General features: G+C 47.8%; 1 protein-coding gene across 1 annotated transcript in view; it reads left to right on the plus strand.

The window, feature by feature from the left end:
- The window catches only part of PHAX (phosphorylated adaptor for RNA export), a 124703-nt gene extending 110124 nt beyond the window's left edge, over nucleotides 1–14579 (plus strand). The window contains exon 5 of the mRNA XM_086961106.1: nucleotides 13605–14579. Within this exon, the coding sequence (XP_086817232.1) occupies nucleotides 13605–13874 (270 nt within the window). The 3' untranslated portion in view covers nucleotides 13875–14579. The remainder of the gene's footprint in view (nucleotides 1–13604) is intronic.
- Nucleotides 14580–19480: the final 4901 nt, after the last annotated feature.

A 19480-nucleotide genomic window follows, 5' to 3' on the forward strand; every position in this document is an offset into this window, starting at 1 on the left:
AGAGTTGTTTCAATGTTGAGTTAGATGTCCATCGTAATGCATGGCGGGGGACAATTGACGCTGGGTCTGGCCTGGCATTTTTCGTTGTGCTGGTCCTTTCCAAACATTCTCTCCCTAACCCCCCTCCTACTCCTTGCCCAAGTCCATACCCCTTCCCCCTCTCGTCCAGCCCTGTGTGGCCGTTGTAGCTGCCCTTCCCGCCTACACTGCACAGTTAGCTTGCAGCCCCTACCCACCTCCTCCATGCCCTCTTTTGCCAGAATCCATGCATCTGCCCCCTCCCTCCTGTCCTGCATGGTCCAATCTGCTGCTACTGCCCACCAGCTAGCTTGATGTCCCTGCTCACTCCTCCTGCTCTCCATTGCCTGAGACTATGCCCCTATAATTGCCCTCCTGTTTAGCCTACATGCTTAGCTTGCCGCCCCTGCCCTCCAATGTCTGTATGCATGCCATTGAGCTCTCATTTTTGTCCTGCATGTTCCGCTGACCTGCCAGTCCTGTCTGCTCTGAGTGTTCTGTTGTGCTGCCACTGTCCCCCCTGCCTGCCCAGCATGGGCAGATGGCTGCCGCTTGTGTACCTGCCCCCTCCACCCTACCTTCCATGGTCCAAGTTCCATGCCCCTATCCCCTCCCTCCTGTCCTACATGGTCCATTTTTCTGCCACTCCCTTCTGCCCTACATGCTCTGTTGTGCATCAACTGCTCCTCCTGCCCACCATGTGTGGTCTGTTGTGAAGCCCCTGCTCTCTTGTCTGTGTCCAGCCCCTACGTCTCCCTTCTGCCCTCCATGGTCCTTTGTGCATGGTCCTACCCTCTCCCTCTTGACCACCATGGCCTTTGTGCTGTCACTAACCCTCCTGCTTTCAGTGCAGGGTCTTTTGTGCTGCCAGTACCCGCCTGCCCTGTGTGGTCATCTTGCTGCCCCGACCCCGTCCCACCTTCCCTCCGTTGTCTGTGTGTATGCCATTATAATCTCCCTGTTGCCTTCCATGGTGTGTTATGCTTCCAGTGCCAATCCCACATGCCATGTATGGTCAGACCCTGGCCTGTCCCTTTGCCCCTTGCCCTCTGTTTTCCATGAGGGGGTCCCCATTCCCCTCCCTTCTGCCTTCCAAAGTCTGTTGGCGTGCCCCTGCCCCCTACCTCCTGCCCTTCATGGTATATTGTGCTGCTACTGCCCTTCCTGTCTGTCTGGTATTGTCACCTTGCTGCCCTTGCCTCTTTCCCGTCTGCTCTCTATTTTCCATGTGCGTGGTCCTGTCCCCCCCTATTGCTATCCTTAGTCTGCTGTGCTACACTGCCCTCCCCTTGTTGCTAGTATGTCTTACTAGAATGCCAGACCTTATTATTACATGGCAGAGAAAGATAGTCTGAATTTACAGATAATATGCTCTCATTCTAGCTTTTGGAGCACCCTCAATAACCTCTTTGGGAAAATTATGAGCAAACATTTTTCGCAAACATGATTCACAAAACCTTAGCAGAAGATCAGCATTTTGTATAGGGTAAACTCCCCTTAGAACACACCACAATTCCTAAAATCAGTTTGGTACCACCACCAAATGATTTATATTGTAACTGAAATCTGTAATCTCCCATTATACATTATCCTTTTTTGGGACCCTCAAAACCTGCTATTCAATACAAAGCATATCAATGGGGGCCATGTCCAGAGTCCTGTAACTGCTGCCACAGCATGTTTTCAATGTTGTGGCCAGCCAATAAAGGAAGGATCCCATTGGGACCCTGCCCAATATGCCATTTGGGGTCTGGGTGTGCTCACTCTGTCCCCTAACATATATTGTCTTCATTTACAGAACACCAGGATCAATATTCTGAGTCTTGCAATGGTGGCCAAAATAATATTCAGTTTGAAACAAACCAATCAGGATTGACCAGATTCCTTTAAATTGGCCATTCATAGCATTCCTGGACACTGAGTGCCTAAATGTACAATTATTTTTGATCCTTAATTTCTCAAAAACTATTAAACTGATTTACACCAAATCACAGAATGCACAATCTGCGGAGCAGTAACTATCTTCCTGCTAAATTTGGTGTAATTCCGAACAGCGTTTTTGCTGTACCCCATCTTAAAGAAGTCTATGGAAAATAAATGAGGATTTTACGTTTTGGGACCCCACCCTTTTTTTTGTAAGCCCCCGCTTGTGACAGATCACCCCAAAACTTTCCAAGAAGGATCTGAGGTGGATGAATTTTTTTTTTATAAAGATTCATCAAACAGGGCCAAAGTTATTAGCAAACCAAAAAATGCTTTTTCTATAAAAAAGCAGACCTAACTGTAACTACCTAGTATAGATACCGGACACCAAAAAAGGACACAAAACCAAGATAAGTGCAAAAATTTAATTTTTACTCCATGGTCGTCAAAATGCGTTTCGGCTTTCTCAAAGTATCTCAGGCTCTCCAAACCTCCTTCCGGCGAAAGAGAGTCACGAACTCCAGAGGGTAAATGGCATAAGATCTTTTATTTCTCACAAGCCTCCGTTCTGACGTGTTTCGGACAACATGTGTCCTTGATCACATACGTAATCGCAGTCCGCAATATTTTTTATATATGCTCTGCTCACCACCCCCGTGTCATATAGAAACTAACAAAATACTGACACTCTATCTGGGCACTAGTCAGTCTGTTTTCTCTTTATATAAGCAAATCTTGCGGCAACATCAATAGCGTGAATACATAGTACCTCATGGCGATTTACATGGTCATAAATTTGCTTGAATAACATTTATAAATATAAATAAATAGATAAATATTTACATATAAAAATAACTGATTCGGTACATGGATTTTCATTAATACTGTACTGCATGCCTGCTTATGATCCCATAAACAGTGTTGCACAAATATCGCTATAAAATCATGTAGAAAGGATGTTGCTACAGCGTGATGGAACTGACATATTGCCAAGTATGACCATACATGCTGGAATAAGGTTCCCTCGCTTTAGCTAAAAACATCACTCCTAAAACTAGCTATTTTTAAAAATAAAATTATGTTACGCTTTGCAGTTGGTTAACTCTATACAAAATGTTAGTATTGTCATTTCTGTACTGTTTTTCAATTAACTCAATAATGGAGTACACATCTATTTGAAAAGTGCTATAGTGCTAGGCAGCTCCAATCGTATGTTCAATATTGCAAAATGGAAGTGGTACGTACCAAAGAGGTGCTACACATAATACATTAATTTGAAGGTGTCCGTGCCAAAACTAAAATCCGATTTCCTTAAACTACACGAATGGGATATGAAAAATAGAACATATTCGTTTTGTCTGGCAGCTGTGATTTCTCAGTCTCTTATTGATAGGCTCCTGCGGTCTCATATGTGGAACTGAATGGTGGGATTGTTGGGGCCTCACTTAGACCAAAAATATCCCAGGCTGCCAACCATATTGATTACTGATATTTATAGAAAGTTGTAGAGGTCATTCGTGTCATTGAGCACATTAGGTGCTTTGCTATCAAACTCGAGGATCATTCGGAACTCCAATTGTCACAACAACCTTTCCCTATTGCCTCCTTTACGGAGCTTGGGGATAGAATCAACGACCAGGTATTTTAAGCACTTCAGGTCGTTGTTGTGCTCCAACTTGAAATGTTGTGCGACTGGATATGTGGTATCGTTATTAACAATTGCACACAAGTGCTGCAATATCCTAACATGCACCTGTAGCTTCGTACTTCCCACATACCGCAGGCCACAAGTGCATGTTAATCTGTATACCGCATATTCTTTCCTACAATTGTAGCTGCCCTTGATAGACATACCAGGGCTAAATGGGGTGGAGTAATGCGTGGTATTCTCTCCAAATTTGCATGTTCTACATGTTGAGCATTAAAAAAAATCCTTGTCTTGGTTGTAGCCACCTATTTTTTGTGATCAATTCAGGGCTACTCTTAACTATCTGAGATCTCATAGATAATCCTTTCCTGTTGGTAATGGTTGGTTCTGCTGGAAGTACATGTGCCAGTACTCCATCTGTGAGTACGATAGGCCAATTACGTTAGATGCTTGACCTGATCTTCCTATCCTGCTGATTATAGGTAGTTATAAGTCTGGGGGCATTATCATCTAGCTTAGGTTTCCTTCCCTCCTCTCCTGTTGCCATCAACGATTCCCTAGGTCTGTCTCCCACTTTCTTTACTGCCTCCCTGAGAATAGAATCACTGTATCCTCTCCTCTTGAATCTGGCGAGTGCTTGTTGTGTACATTCATCTATGTCTTTTTGTGTACTGCAAATTCTTTTAAGCCGTAGGAGTTCCCCAAATGGGATTCTTGTAACTAAATGTTTTGGGTGCTCATGGTGGCGTTGAGCGTGGAATTACCTGCTGTGGATTTCCTCTGTAGAGTGGTTGCTACCTTCCCATCTTTAATGTACACCCTCAAGTCTAGTAACTCAGTACTTTCTTTACTCACATGTGATGTAAACTTGATATTGGCAGTGTTCATGTTGATACTTTGAATATATATTGATGGCACTTTCCTCGTCGCCTTTCCACACAATGAAAACGTCATCAATATAGCATAACCAATACTTTACATGCTGTGAGTACATACCAGAGTGTGTTATTTTAAGAACCTGTTCCTCCCACCAGCCAACGTGCAAGCCGGCATAGCTGGGGGTAAAACGAGCTTCCATTGCCACATCCCTCACTTGTTTATACAGATCTTTGCCAAACATGAAGTAGTTGTTGTGTAGGCACCATGAAATAAGGTCTAGCAACATTTTGTGATTGTAGCAGTTCAGGGGTCTTGTATCCAAGAAATGCTCGACTGCATTCAGACCTGTGATGTTCAATGCTCAATCAATCAATCAATCATTGCATTTATATAGCGCACTACTCACCCAGAGGGTCTGAAGGCGCTGGGGGAGAGGGGGTCCGCTACTGCTGGAACAGCCAGGTCTTGTGTTGCTTCCTGAAGGCGAGGTGGTCCTGGGTCAGGCGGAGGTGGGTGGGGAGGGAGTTCCATGTCTTGTCGGCGAGGTAGGAGAAGGACCGTCCCCCTGTGGTGGCTCTCTGGATGCGGGGGACGGCGGCGAGGGCGTGGCTGGTCGATCGAAGCTGGCGTTTGGGAGCGTAGAAGTTGAGGCGGCTGGTGAGGTATCCTGGGCCTTGGTTGTGTAGGGCTTTGTGTGCGTGGGTGAGGAGACGGAAGGTGATTCTCTTGTTGACTGGGAGCCAGTGCAGATCTCTCAGGTGTCTGGAGATGTGGCTGCGACGGGGGATGTCCAGGATGAGTCGTGCTGAGGCGTTCTGGATCCGCTGGAGTCTCTTCTGGAGTTTGGCGGTGGTTCCGGCGTAGAGGGAGTTGCCGTAGTCCAGACGGTTGGTGACGAGGGCCTGGGTGACCGTCTTCCTGGTCTCGGTGGGGATCCACCGGAAGATCTTACGTAGCATGCGCAGGATGTTGAAGCACGACGAGGAGACGGCGTTGACTTGTCTGGTCATGGAGAGGGAGGAGTCCAGGATGAAGCCCAGGTTGCGTGCGTGGTCTGTTGGTTTGGGTGCGCTGCCTAGGGCGGGGGGCCACCAGGAGTCGTCCCAAGCGGCGGGTGAGGATTCCAGGATGAGGACTTCCGTCTTGTCCGAGTTCAGTTTCAGGCGGCTGTTCTTCATCCATTCGGCTACCTCTTTCATCCCTTCGTGAATGTTGGCTCTGGCGGTGGCGGGGTCGTTGGTAAGGGAGAGGATCAGCTGGGTGTCGTCGGCGTAGGAGATGATGTTGAGGTTTTGCTGGCGTGCGATGTCTGCGAGGGGGCTCATGTAGACGTTGAAGAGGGTTGGACTGAGCGAGGAGCCTTGAGGAATGCCGCAGATGACTTCGGTGGCTTCAGATCTGAACGGAGGGAGGCGGACTCTGTGTCCTTCCGGCGAGGAAGGAGATGATCCACTCCAGTGCCTTCTCCTGGACTCCGACGTTGCTGAGGCGTTGTACTAGGGTACGGTGGCAGACAGTGTCGAAGGCCGCGGAGAGGTTGAGGAGGATGAGGGCCGCTGTTTCTCCGTTGTCGAGCAGCGCTCGGATGTCATAGGTGGCTGCGATCAGGGCGGTCTCTGTGCTGTGGTTGGCCCGGAAGCCAGACTGCGAGGGGTCGAGGGATCCGTTCGTCTCGAGGAAGGCGGCCAGCTGCTTGTTGACGGTCTTCTCGATGACTTTTGCAGGAAACTGGAGCAGCGAGATGGGGCGGTAGTTCTTGAGGTCGGTGGGGTCGGCCGATGGCTTCTTGAGTAGGGCGCTGAGTTCGGTGTGCTTCCAGCTCTCCGGGAAGGTAGCGGTGTCGAAGGAGGTGTTGATGATGTCCCGCAGGTGGGGTGCGATGACAGCGTCGGCCTTGTTGAAGACGTGGTGAGGGCAGGGGTCGGTCGGAGATCCGGAGTGGATGGAGTTCAATGTGCGGACGGTGTCTTCGGTGCTGATCGGAGTCCAGGCGCGGAGGGTGGTGGTGGTGGTGGGGGGCGGTGGTTCGGTCGTGGCGTTCGTCGGTTGAGTGCTGAAGCTGTTGTGTATGTCCGCGATCTTGTTGTGGAAGTAGGAGGCGAGGGAGTTGCAGAGGTCTTGCGAAGGGGTGATGTCGTTGTTTCCGGCGTTGGGGTTGGAGAGCTCTTTGACGATGTTGAAGAGTTCCTTGCTGTTGTGTGCGTTGTTGTCCAGTCGTTCCTTGAATGCAGTTTTCTTGGTGGCGTGGATGAGTTGGTGGTGTTTTCGGGTGGCGAGCTTGAGGGCAGTCATGTTGTCCGGTGTTGGGTCTCTGCGCCAGGTTCTCTCGAGGGCTCGGCAGTTCTTCTTGGAGCTCTTGAGTTCGTCGGTGAACCATGGGGCTTTCTTGCTACCGGGTCTGCTAGGCGGGGTCCTCAGGGGGGCGAGCTCGTCTGCGCAGTCGCTGATCCACTTCGTGAGGTTGGTGGCCGCCTGGCTAGGGTTCGTTGTGCTGGTGGGAGGCTTCATGCTCAGGGAGGTCGCGAGCTGGTCGGCTGTGATCTTGTTCCAGCTCCTGCGTTCAACCTGTTGCTGGTGGTGGTGGATCGTGGTCCTTCCGCAGCTGAAGTGGAAGCAGCTGTGGTCCGTCCAGTGGAGTCCGGTGGCGTGGCTGAAGGCAATGTCCTTGCTGGATGAGAAGACTGGGTAGAGTGTGTGTCCGGCGTAGTGGGTGGCGGTGGTCACCAGCTGCTTGAGTCCCAGGTTGGCGAGGTTGTCCAGCAGGGTGGTGGTGTTGCGGTCGTTGTTGTTCTCCAGGTGGAAGTTGAGGTCCCTGAGGAGGATGTAGTCAGCGGAGCAGAGGGCGTGCGGGCTGATGAAGTCGGCGATGTCTTCGCTGAATTGTGTGCGTTGTCCCGGGGGTCTGTAGATGAGGGGGCCTCTGAGGGTGGTCTTGGGGTTGATGTGGTGGACCTGAAAGTGCAGGTGCTCGGCGGTTGCGAGGGTGTCGTCGGTGTTGGTCGTGATGCGGATGGTGTTCCTGTGGACGATGGCGATGCCTCCTCCGGTGTGGTTGATGCGGTCCCTTCGGATGATCTTGTAGCCGTCTGGGATGGCGATGACTATGTCGGGCGCTGAGGAGGCGTTCATCCAGGTTAGTATAAAGTGATTCGATGTCCAATGTTATAAATATTAGATCATCTGCCCATTAAATACCATTCACTTTTTTTAGAAAGATATATATATATATATATATATATATATATATATATATATATATATATATATATATATATATATATATATATAATCTATCTTCACTCCTCGTCCAGAATGAACTAATGCATACGGAACTCCAAGCAGTGTGTCACTTGAACTTTGTAATCCAATATGGCAAAAGTAAAGCGTCAGCGTGTTTAGGCTTTAGAAGTCATGACAAAGGCTTATGAAGCAGACATGTGTCCGACGCTTTACTTTTGCCATATTGAATTAAAAAGTTGAAGTGGAACACCGCTTGGAGTGCCTTACTCCTTTGTTTATCCTGGACGAGGAGTCATTGATAGATATATATGTGTAATCCCGATCTGTCTTAACTTCTACCTGAACCCTTATAAAAACCACACCTTAAATCCCCCCTTCGCCCCTATTTTGTTAGAGCCGCATTAAAAATGTCCTCTAATAAAAAAAGGACTTGCCTATATGGTAAAGAACTGTCTGGTAAATAGGCCAAAAATAACCTGTATGGTAGTTACCTATGTTGTGACAGCCCACGTGGTAAAAAAAAAGTGCATTGTAATGTTACATACTTGTTCAAGGAACAAATTCAGCTTTACTAATTGCCTCGCTCCCACAATCTTTAGGTAAAGGAACATTTTCTTTGAATAGTTCTTAATGGAGATCTTATAAAGGGCGTAGTCTAAATGGAGGCAAGATGGCTGCATACCCAGTAAGCGCCTGATCTGTCCAGTGGTTCTGGTTAACATGCTGCTGAGCATGAGCTCTGGGACCTGATAATCGGGGATCCACTATTAGATTTGCCAATCCAAATCCTTACTGCACTGGGCACCTAGAGGGTGAATTAGAGATGTGCCAAAGATGTGATGACAGTCTGTCTCGCTCACACCAATAGACATTATAGAAGGGTTGGAAGTTAACCTATAATCTAATGTTAATTCAGTAGTGCATGCTTCCATCCCCCTTTCCAACCTTTCAAACGGCTACCAAGACTATGAAAAACCTTTCCCAAAACGATACACAATAGTTTCAGGTTATCGCTCATATCAAGCACAATACAGAGGTTTTATCCCCGGGTCTCGAGGCTCTTCCTCACATCAAACGAGTTCCTCCTCAAAGGAGACTCTGGCTTCTCACTTGGGGGTGCCCTGTCCCCTCTTCAAATATTGTCACTGCAACAGCCACTACATGAAAGCCCTGTGCGCAAGCCCCTCAAACATTAAAGCCACTGCTCGGACAGCATCATCAAATACTAAAAATAAGTCAGCAATACAGTCCCCCCACCCTGTCAATTGGCATTATCCCAAACCACTTCCCTTCACCGTAGTAGCCACAGACATATGAAACAAAACAGTGCTGTTCTGCTGAACAGCAGCCAAAATATTACCACATTCAAATCTACCTCAGAAACCCCCCCTCCATACCAACTTAGCCTCTCAACCCTTCTTAGAGGTTGTCACAAATGGATAGCTAAATGGTAGGTGAATGCGCACACCCTACAAAATAGATTAACACTTTAAATCCAGCAACCGCTGGTTGCGGATTCATCACAGCGTCTCAGAAACAGAACGCCCGAAAATAAAATTCGCCATATGCAGATTCCTCATCCCCACTTTCATAGCTAAGTTCAAACAGTCACTCTTGTGCCGTTATGCCATGACAAAACCAAACTACGTTTGACGACAGAACATAGACTAAAACAATCGTATCTCCCTTCACGAATAATGTTTAAAAATATGCACGTTTTACATTCTTTTAGTTTACTTACATGCTGTCATTCCGATCAGAAGACTAACAGCCAGATTCATCAATGTCAAATTCTGCGATTCCTAAATTGCGAGAAAATGCGAATCGCAATTTAGAAATCGCAGAACGGCATTCATGAACATTTGCGATAAAAAAAAAAATGCGATTTGCAACCGCCCGCAATCGCCGATTGCAAGACCCCAGAATTCGCTAAAAAATCGCAGAATCCTCCGATACCCCTGTTGAAATTGCTATTTGCGATATCGGTAATTGCGAAATCGCAATCTCGCTAACTGCGGGATCGCAAAAACGGGAAGTCGCACCCTGAGCACAGTGATGACATCACAACCAGGAAGTAGGCAGGTTCCACCCTCATTCAGCAGTGAGAGGCTGAAGTACAGGCATCAGTTGCAGAGCTCCCCTCCAGTGTTCCCACAGGAGTACAGCAAGAGACACCACAGTGGCAAGCATGTCACAGGATGCAGCAGGAGCTTCCACCAATGGGAGAAAGCCCAAAATTAAGTTTTCAGAGCAGGAGCTCGAACACCTCATCAAAGGAGTTTCCAGGGACCACAACCGCCTATTTGGCAAAGACTCACGAAGGGTACCAGAGGCCGAAAAAAGGCGCATATGGCTGCGCATCCGCGCCAAAGTGAACGCCGTGGGGGTGACCCAGCGCTTGGTGGACCAGCTGAGAAAGCACTGGTATGACTTAAGAGGGCGGGCAAAAGAAAAGATTGCTGAGAGGCTGGGGGAGCAAGTGGCGACCGGTGGAGGGGAGCCCACTATCCCACCGAACACACCACTGGAGGACCAAGTGGAGGAGACCATCAACCCACAGGCCTGCGTGGGTGTGACCAGGCTTGACTCCTCCCGACCCACCCAAGACACACCAGGTAAGTGCCATGCGACTGCAACCTCCTGTCCCCTAACAATGTCCATGACTCCAGTGCATCCCATAACAAACCCCAATCATGCAGCCAAAGTAGAGCTCCATAGCGCAATTGCATTGTGGGACATGTAGTCTGCCCACAATTACCATCTTGTACCATTGAGCCTGACCTGTCCAGTGAGAGTCAATCCTGCAGCGAGTCAGGGAATGGTAAACTGCATGCATGTAGCAAGCCTAACTGTGTACGGAACATGTCACTAATCAAAGTCCACTTTACATCACAGGTGGCGCTGATGTCCCCAGCACAAACAGCGAGGCCCTGGTGATTGAGGAGAACACGGAGGACACGGATGGGGATACACATCATACCCCACAGCCCGGACCATCAGGGCAAGCTGCCACAACAGCGGTCATCCCACCACCCGCCCCTGTGGCCCGTGCCACCCCCGTGACACAGGCGCTGCTGTACCACCACACAGCACCCAGCCACCAGTGGGGCCTGCAACACGAGCAGCAGGTCGCCAACCAACCCGCCGCCCTGCGGCTGTGAGGAGCCAGACAAACGGTCTGGTCAGAGAGCCGCGCACCAACACATCCCGCGCTGCCAGGGGCAGAATTGTGCGTGCAGGTGGGCTCTCCATTGAGCGCAGGATGCTGAGTGTGCACCAGACCCAGGCCCGACATCTAGCCGCCATCCACCTCCAACTGGACAAGACGGCACGTAATGTGGCTCATATGACAGCAGCTGTGGAGGCCAACACACAGGCAATGTCCAGGCAGTGGGATCTCAATCGCCGCAGACACCGCCAACTGTTGACCCGCTTGTCGGCGTACACGCGGTCCAATCATATTATTGGGAACGCCACCTCCCAGCTCTCGCGACGCTCCCTGGCCATGCAGGTCAATATGGTCCAGTGCTGCCAGGACGTCGCGACAGCCCTGGAGAACATAGCAGCAGCCATGCAGGGCATGCAGGCTATTGGCCATGGCCAGGCGGGGGGGGGCAGACGACACTAGTGAGGCAACATCAAGCCACAGCAGTCAGTCCCTACCACCGGTCGTAGCACCCCGCTGCAGCAGCAGGCCCTCTGCTGCCGCACGGCAGAATCAGGAGGAGGACGTTGAGAGAGGTCAGGAGCAACTACCCGGAGGCGCCACTGAACTGTTGTGCATTACAGTGAGACCACATGCTGACGCAACGAGCATGCCATACAGACTAATATAGACATATGACGCAATATGTAATTCTTTTCCCAGTTTTCAGAATGCCCAGTTTATTGTGCAGTCACAATTACTAAAATTCTGAATAACGTAAAGTGCCTCATGTCATTATTAATGTTTGTCATGCATGAGTTGAGTAATGGGTGTGGGGAGTGGGTGCACTAGAAATAGTTCATGCAGATTTGGTTGCGGCGCCTGTGTCCTTCTGCTGGATTCTCGCTGCGTGTGTGACACACATGTGCAGGTGGCCGATTGTCCCCTTCTGACTCACTGCCAGAGATGTCTACAGGTATCCTGCGCTTGGTAGCAATGTTGTGTAAGATAGCACACACGGCCACGATGCGGCAGCAGACCTCGGGCTCGTATTTGATGGCCCCACCAGTCTTGTGCAGTATGCGGAATCTGCTCTTCAAAAGGCCAAATGTCCTCTCAATGCAATTTCTTGTGCGTATGTGTGCTGCATTGTAACGCCGTTGCTGTGGTGTTGCAGGGTTGAGGTATGGGGTGAGTAGGTACTCACGGAGAGCGTAGCCGCTGTCACCTGCATGATAGGAGCAGAGGGTGAGTGCCTGTGCAGCGCAGCGTCATTATCACATTGTACTGTTGTGTGGCATGTGAACTTACCTTACCCAGTAGGTGTCCTTCACCAAAGTCTCCCCTGGCCAGTCGTGTATGAATGCCACTGTGCCGGAATATGAAGGAGTCATGTGTGCTCCCCGGGTACTGTGCCACTATGTCCGTGATGATTGTCTTTGCATTGCATACCATCTGTATATTGAGGGAGTGGTAGGACTTGCGGTTTCAATATATGTATTCCGTTTGTGCTGGTGGGCAGATGTGGATGTGGGTACAGTCAATGCATCCTATGATGTGTGGAAATTGTGTACATTGTAAAATTGCAGCTTGGTGTCGTTCAAGTCCTGTTGGCTGGTGGGGAATGATATGTAGTGGTGTAGGCGGGTCAGCATGGCCTCCAGGAAACTCCAGAGGCAGCGGGACATGGTGGGCTGGGATATTCCCCCTGCAACAGCAACTATACCCTGGAAGCTTCGGGAGGCCAGTAGGTGCAGGCTGCACAATACCTGCACATGGGTGGGAACGGCATTAGTCCTCCTTGTTGGGTGCTGCAGGAGGGGGTCTAGGTCCCGGATCAGCTTGAGAATCATTGCCCCATTTAGGCGGTACTTGGCGTAGATTTGCTCCCTGGTTTGGCCCAGTAGGGTGACCCGCTGACGGAATATCCGCTCCTGGATACGTCGTCTGTTCCGTGCTGCTCGCTGTAGCCTTCGCCGCCTGACCACCATGTAGAGTCCTGGCATTGTGTGAGTCCTCAGGCTCCAGCTGCATGTCCTTAAGTGTGTTTGGTCAAGCCAGCACCTGTTGGTAGTTTGCAAGACTTTTTTTCTGATGTGATTTTTTTTTTTTACTGGTTACCACTGCTTTGGGTTCTCCTTAATTTGCACGTCGCTAAATGTGATTTTGGGTTTTTTCGCTATTTGCGATTTTTTTGAATTGCAATAGCGATTTCTTTTATTTGCAGAATCCATGGTTTCTCGCTATTACTGATTCGCTAATGGACTTCTTTCTGGATTCTGCAATTTTAATTGCGATTTCGCAGAAAATTTTTGCGATTTCGCTATTTTCTTTCTTGAATCCCTTTTCATCAAATTGCAATCGCAATTGCTTTTTCGCAGCTATTGCGATCGCAATTTGGCTTCATGAATCTAGCTTTAATACCGGTATATATTGACAGCCCACAGTAAACTGAAAAAGGATTTCCTGGTAAAGTGTAATGCACCTGTGCTAAATTTAGATGCTAATGTGTTGAATGTTGTTTTATTGTACGCGAGTACTAAAAACCTACAGAAGCCAATGAGTACATTTTATCAGGAAAAGCAAATATTCTAGTTGCAACTAAATTTTAAAATTATCAAAAAATAAATATGGAGAGACGGAAATGTGTTAAAAAAGAATTACCTCGTGATCCCTTCATGTAATAAGTTACAGTGACAATTTTAGAAAGTGTATTTAGTTTAACTTTTTATTTTGCTTTGCTCCCTAAAGGTTATCTTTCATTCGGAAAACCAAAAGGAATATGAGAGCAAGAAAGCTGCCAAAAAAAGAAGGCGACACATTTTTGCACTGAAGATTAAGCAGGCCATTAAAGGCATCAACCTTCAAGAACACGATGATGCATCACGAGAAACGTTTGCGAGTGACACGAATGAGGCCTTGGCATCCCTTGATGAAATTCATGATGGACATGTTGAAATGAGGGTGGACCCAGAGGATGCCATTGAAATTGATCATTGTCAGGATCTAGAGACTTTTTGATCTGAAATATGTCTATTGAGGCAAAACAATGAGTTGAGAGAAAACTGTTAAAATTGGCATTTGTTTAAATCTACAATTGTATAGCTGTGCTTTCATCCCAGAAAGAAGCAATGTGGAAAGAGAGAACGTTTTGTCTGTATGTACGAAGAAATAGCTTCATTTTATTTCGAATAATGTGATGCATCGGCAAGGAAAAATGTAGGATGTTGCCTACCTAAGTGTTTTCCCACCTTGTAAGCCGTAACCACTAAAACGTATCGGCAGTTCAAAATTCAGGCAACGCTTTCAGAAAAAACACAATATCCTGCATTTCATAGTTTTTTATACTAGTCTGCATAAAACATTTGAAACCCGATTAACTTCTGACCAGGATCCATTATCCGAACTGATTCAATGCAAATGTAATAAAGTGTTTTTTCATTTAGTTGGTTATAATTTAATGACTGTTTATTAATGAGCAGAAAGGGAGCAACAATGCTAACTTTACTTTTGTATTTGCAGTGTGTCCGTCCCCTTTGCTTTTTGTGGCTTCTGCTGTCTTAAATTAAAACCCCTTCCTCCTGTAATTGAAGAGTTAGATATTTAAATAACCATTGATAAAGCCAATAGTTCTAGTCTAGGTATTGACTTTTTCAATGTTTTTAGCCATGTTGTACAGCAGCATGGCTGAAAGATGAAAATAAAAAAAGGCTTCATTATGCGGTCGACTGTGACTATGGCAGAGTGTTTTTTTTGTTTATTTTTTTAATCGCGGGATGCAACATGTAGTAAGATCATGGGCAAGTGAGTGTAGGGGGAAGCACTGACACACCCACCGCTGGCCGCGTCAAAGTGCTTATTTTTTCTTTTAAAGTGTTTATTTTTATTATTATGGCGGGTCCAGGGCCTACACAGACAACCGAAGGAGAGCGGGTGGCGGGACAACAGATAGAGAGCGGGTGAAATGTGCCAACATGGACAACGGAGGAAGGGCGGGTGGCATGTGCAACACTGACAAAAGATAGAAGGATGGCAGGGCACCACAGACAATAGAGGGAGGGCAGGTGGCGGGGGCAATATGGACAATGGATGCTGACATGGACAACAGAGGAATGGCAACATGGACAACGGAGGGATGATTGGTGGAAGGGCTTCTCTTGCAGCGGAAGGAGGCATATGGGGGAGCAGAATAGACTGACTGCGAAGGGTCAGCGGACAGGAGAAACACTGATGGGGGAGAAGTACCTGAGGGAAACAGCTGAAAAAGATGAACTCTGCTTAAACACAGAAAAAAGTTTTGCCTTAAATGAGCAGTGGAAGCACACAAGTAATGAGTCTATGCTCCATGGGAGGGACAAACACACGAAGTGTTGGAGAGGTTGGAAGCACATGAGTAACGTCGAGGTCAACTATTGGGAGGTAATGGATGGCTTCTGTGCCCACTATTAAAAAAAACAGCCTATCTAACAAAAGACAGCTCATGCACTGTCTTAGGTGACACCTAAAATGGAGCGGGTTGCCTTCGTTCTGCTGAGCTCTATTTCAACACTACAGTTTGCACTAAAACGAGCTGTCCAATATGTTTGTTGTAAAGCACACTGTCTTCATTGAAAACATGTTAGATGGCCCACTTCCCACTCCATAGCGTGTACTGGAACATTGAGTAAGGAATGAGCACATGCATACCTATGCACCTCTTGCCTAACAATGTCTTTTTTTTATTGCCCCCATTGGTTGGTAAACAGTTGCGATGCACCTACTCTGTACCACTCCACTCTGCGCCAGTGAAATCTATGCCAATCCTCTCTTCGCCACTCTAATCTGCTCTATGCCACTGTACTCTACAATGCACAAATCCACTCTACTCTGAAACAATGTACTCTACGCCACTCTATGCAGCACCACTCTTCTCTGCACTCTACTCCTTGCCACTGCACTCTACTCCTTGCCACTGCACCCTACTCTTTGCCACTGCACCCTACTCTTTGCCACTGTACTCTACTCTTTGCCACTGTACTCTACTCTTTGCCACTGTACTCTACACCCCTTTATTCAAAATCAATGCACTCCATGCCACTGCAGTCTACACCGATCTGCTCTGCACCACTGCACTCTGCGCAATACTCCACTCTGTAACACTTTTCGTCACTGCACTCTATGCCACTACTCTGTACGAATCTACGCCACTGTAGTCCACATCAATGCAATGTATGCCACTCTACTATACACTACTTCATTCTACGACAGTCTACTCTCCAACACTGCACTCTCTGCCACTGAACGCTATGCCACTGCACTCAACTTTGGACCACTCCATGCCACTTCACTCCTATGCCACTCTACACTGTACTCTCCACCACTGAACTCTGAGACTCTTCTCAGCAAAGTATGCCTCTGCACCCTACTCCACTCTACTGCAATCTGCATCAATGCACTACCACTACACTACGCCATTCTTCTGTACACCTCTGTACTCTGTGCCAATCCACTCTAAACTATTCTGCGCCACTGCACTCTTAGCCTGTGCACTCAATTCCCCTCTACTCTGCAACACTACACTCTACACCATTACCCTGCCACAGCACACTACCCTGTCCAACTCCACTCTACCCTATACACTCCATACCACTTCAATCTGCTCGGAAACAATCTACTCACTGCACTCTATGCCACTTTACTCTACTCTGCACCCCTGTATGCCACTCCATTGTACCCTGCACCACTCCACTTTACTCTGAAATAATCTACTCTTTGACACTGCACTTCACTCTGTGCTGCTGCATGCTACACCACTCTACTCTGCACAACTGTACACAGCTCTACTCTAAAACACTGCACTCTACACCAAAATACTCCACACCACTGTATTCAAAACAGATGCACTCTGTGCCACTGCACTCTGCCAACTACTCAACACCACTGCAGTATTTGCCAGTATACTCCACAACACACTAAGCCACTGCAGGCTAAGCCACTGTATTTTGCTCTGCACTCTGCCACTTAACTCAACACCTCTACTCTTTTGCACTCTATGCCAGTGCACAGTACGCCACTCAACACCATTACGCTCTATCACTGCACTGTATGAGACTACACTCTACCCTGCACTACTTCTCTATCAACCACTTCACTCTACTCTGAAACTAGTCTACGCCACTACATTCTGCTTCACTCCTCCCCGCTCTTTTCTGTACCACTGCACTCCGTGCACCTGCACTCTCCACAATACCACTGCACTCTACCCAGCGCTACCCCACAATGCAGACACAAGCTCTAAAAGGTGCAAATTAAACTGCCAGATCACCTTCCTATACTGGAAGAACATTTAATGCTTCGATTGTATTGGCACCATTAAGTAAGCACTTTAAGATCTAGTAAAGAACTCTTAAGATAACCCCTGAGTAAGCGTATTCCTCCCATTTTAAAGTGAGGATAAGCAGTCCGCATTTTACCTCCATTACCTTTTTCCTAATCGGAAAAATATGTTTGAGGCATATGAGCTGTAGATCATATGCTATGCATAGATTGCCATCTAGTGTTGGGTCCAGATGTTTGCAGTTTGGTTTTCTTCGAAGAAGTCTTTCCAGTCATGAGGAGGTGACTTCTCCTTTTGGTGATCGTGCGCATGGGCATCGACTCCATTGAGACTGTTTTTTCCCGCCATTGGGTTCGGATGTGTATTGCTGCGCTCTGGGTCGGCACCGTTTCTCAGTTACCTATGACACGCAATCAACTACCCTCAACGGTATTGTTATCGATCGCCGTTCTCCATTCGCCGCGTATCGTCTCATCTTGAAAGAAGGAAAAAAAAACTTAGATCGAAAAACTCGTGGTGAGCCCTTGGGCCTAATCGCGCCGACCGCACTTGCAGTCGATGGAACGGACTCCCTTCAAGTTCTGTCCCGGGCGTTGTGCTAAATTTCCATGCACCGACTTGCACAAAGTTTGCAACTTCTGCCTGTCCCCGGAACACAACGAGAAAGACTGCGATGCGTGTCGATAGTTTCGATCGAAAAACATTTTATGACCGTCGGGCTCGGCCCCTCAAGATGCGACACCAGGGCTCCTCTGCACCGGACATCTTCAGTGAAGATTCCGACACAGAACAGCAAGCTCAATGAGCCAAAGAGGAAGAATATTTCTCTGTGTCCGAAGTCGTCTCCGACATGGAAGAGGAGGACCCCTTGTCAACGTACCCCTTTGCCCCCCTCAACAACCAAAAAAACGGGCGCCGGTCCCTCCTCTGCCTTCAGGCAAAGGTCGGCTCCGAAACATAAAGGGAAGCCTTCCGGTTCTGGCTCTAGCCGGCCCGCTCCGGTGCCAAACAGCACCTTCGGCACCGAAACCCAAATCTAAACATGTCTGTCACAATTCCATTGTTGCTGAAGAATCTACCTTCGACACCGAATGGTTCGGAGCCGAAACAAACAACTAAAGATACTCGGTCTAAAGAGCCTCGACCCAGTGCCTCGCCTTCGGATCCGAAGCAGAAAAAACTTGTGATCAACCCTGATACAGGACATATCCATGCCACTCTTTAAAAAAACGGAAGATAGACCAGCCAGTGACCCAGCCAGAAGACTACCACATTCCTCTCAAAAGCAAAAGTGTGTGCACTAACCCTTCTCCACCTTACATTCCCCCTGCTTTCCCCACTGATCCAATTTACTTGTTACTCCATCAAATTCACCACCACCATTTTACACCTGACCCACAGGATGACGGGGATGAGGATGAAGAATACGATAGGCCACAGGACCTTGACCATTGTGAGGATTATCATACTGACCCAAGCCCAGATAATGTCCCTGAATTGTATCCATCTAGACCCTCCCCACCTGACAATAACATTGGGTACATTGAACTCCTTAACAGGGCTGCTCAATCTCACGGGTGGAGTTACATAAAGAGCCTTTAGAAGAGGATTTCTAAAGGCTCTTAGACACTTAGTTCCTCTCAGAGAGCCACTCATACTTTAACTAAGTTGAAAGGTATGTTGAAACACACAGACAAGATATTAAAAGATCCTGTGAGGGCAAGAATAATTACACCTAGAGTGGAGAAAAAATATAAACCTTCACCCACCAACCCTGTTTACATCAGAGGTCAGTTACCTCTAGACTCTCTTGTGGTATCCAATGCTCACCTCTAGACTCTCTTGTGGTATCCAATGCTCGCAAGAGATCTAACTCACAAATCACAGGTGAGGCTACTCCTGATAAGGAGTCTAAGCTTATTGATGCCTCAGGCAAAAGAGTGTCTTCACAAGCGGCAAATCACTGGTGCATTGCCAACGCTCAAGCTCTGTTGGCTCGCTATGATAGGGCTCATTATGATGAGTTAGAAAAACTCATGCAATTCTTACGTGACGAACCCAAAACTAAGGCTAATTACCTTATCCTAGAAGGTAAACTTATCACTAATACCTCAATCAGGTGTGCCCTGGACACAGCAGATACAGCAGCTTGTGCAGTGAACACCAGTGTACTTGGTTGAGAGTCTCAGGATTCAAGCCTGAGGTGCAAACCTCCATCCTCGACCAACCATTCGACAAAGAACATCTATTTGGCCCAATGGTTGATAGCTCGCTGGAGAAGATGAAAAAAGACAGAGGTCGCAAAGTCCAT

Source organism: Lissotriton vulgaris, chromosome 3_1, assembly GCF_964263255.1.
Source record: "Lissotriton vulgaris chromosome 3_1, aLisVul1.2, whole genome shotgun sequence".
NCBI lineage: Eukaryota > Metazoa > Chordata > Amphibia > Caudata > Salamandridae > Lissotriton > Lissotriton vulgaris.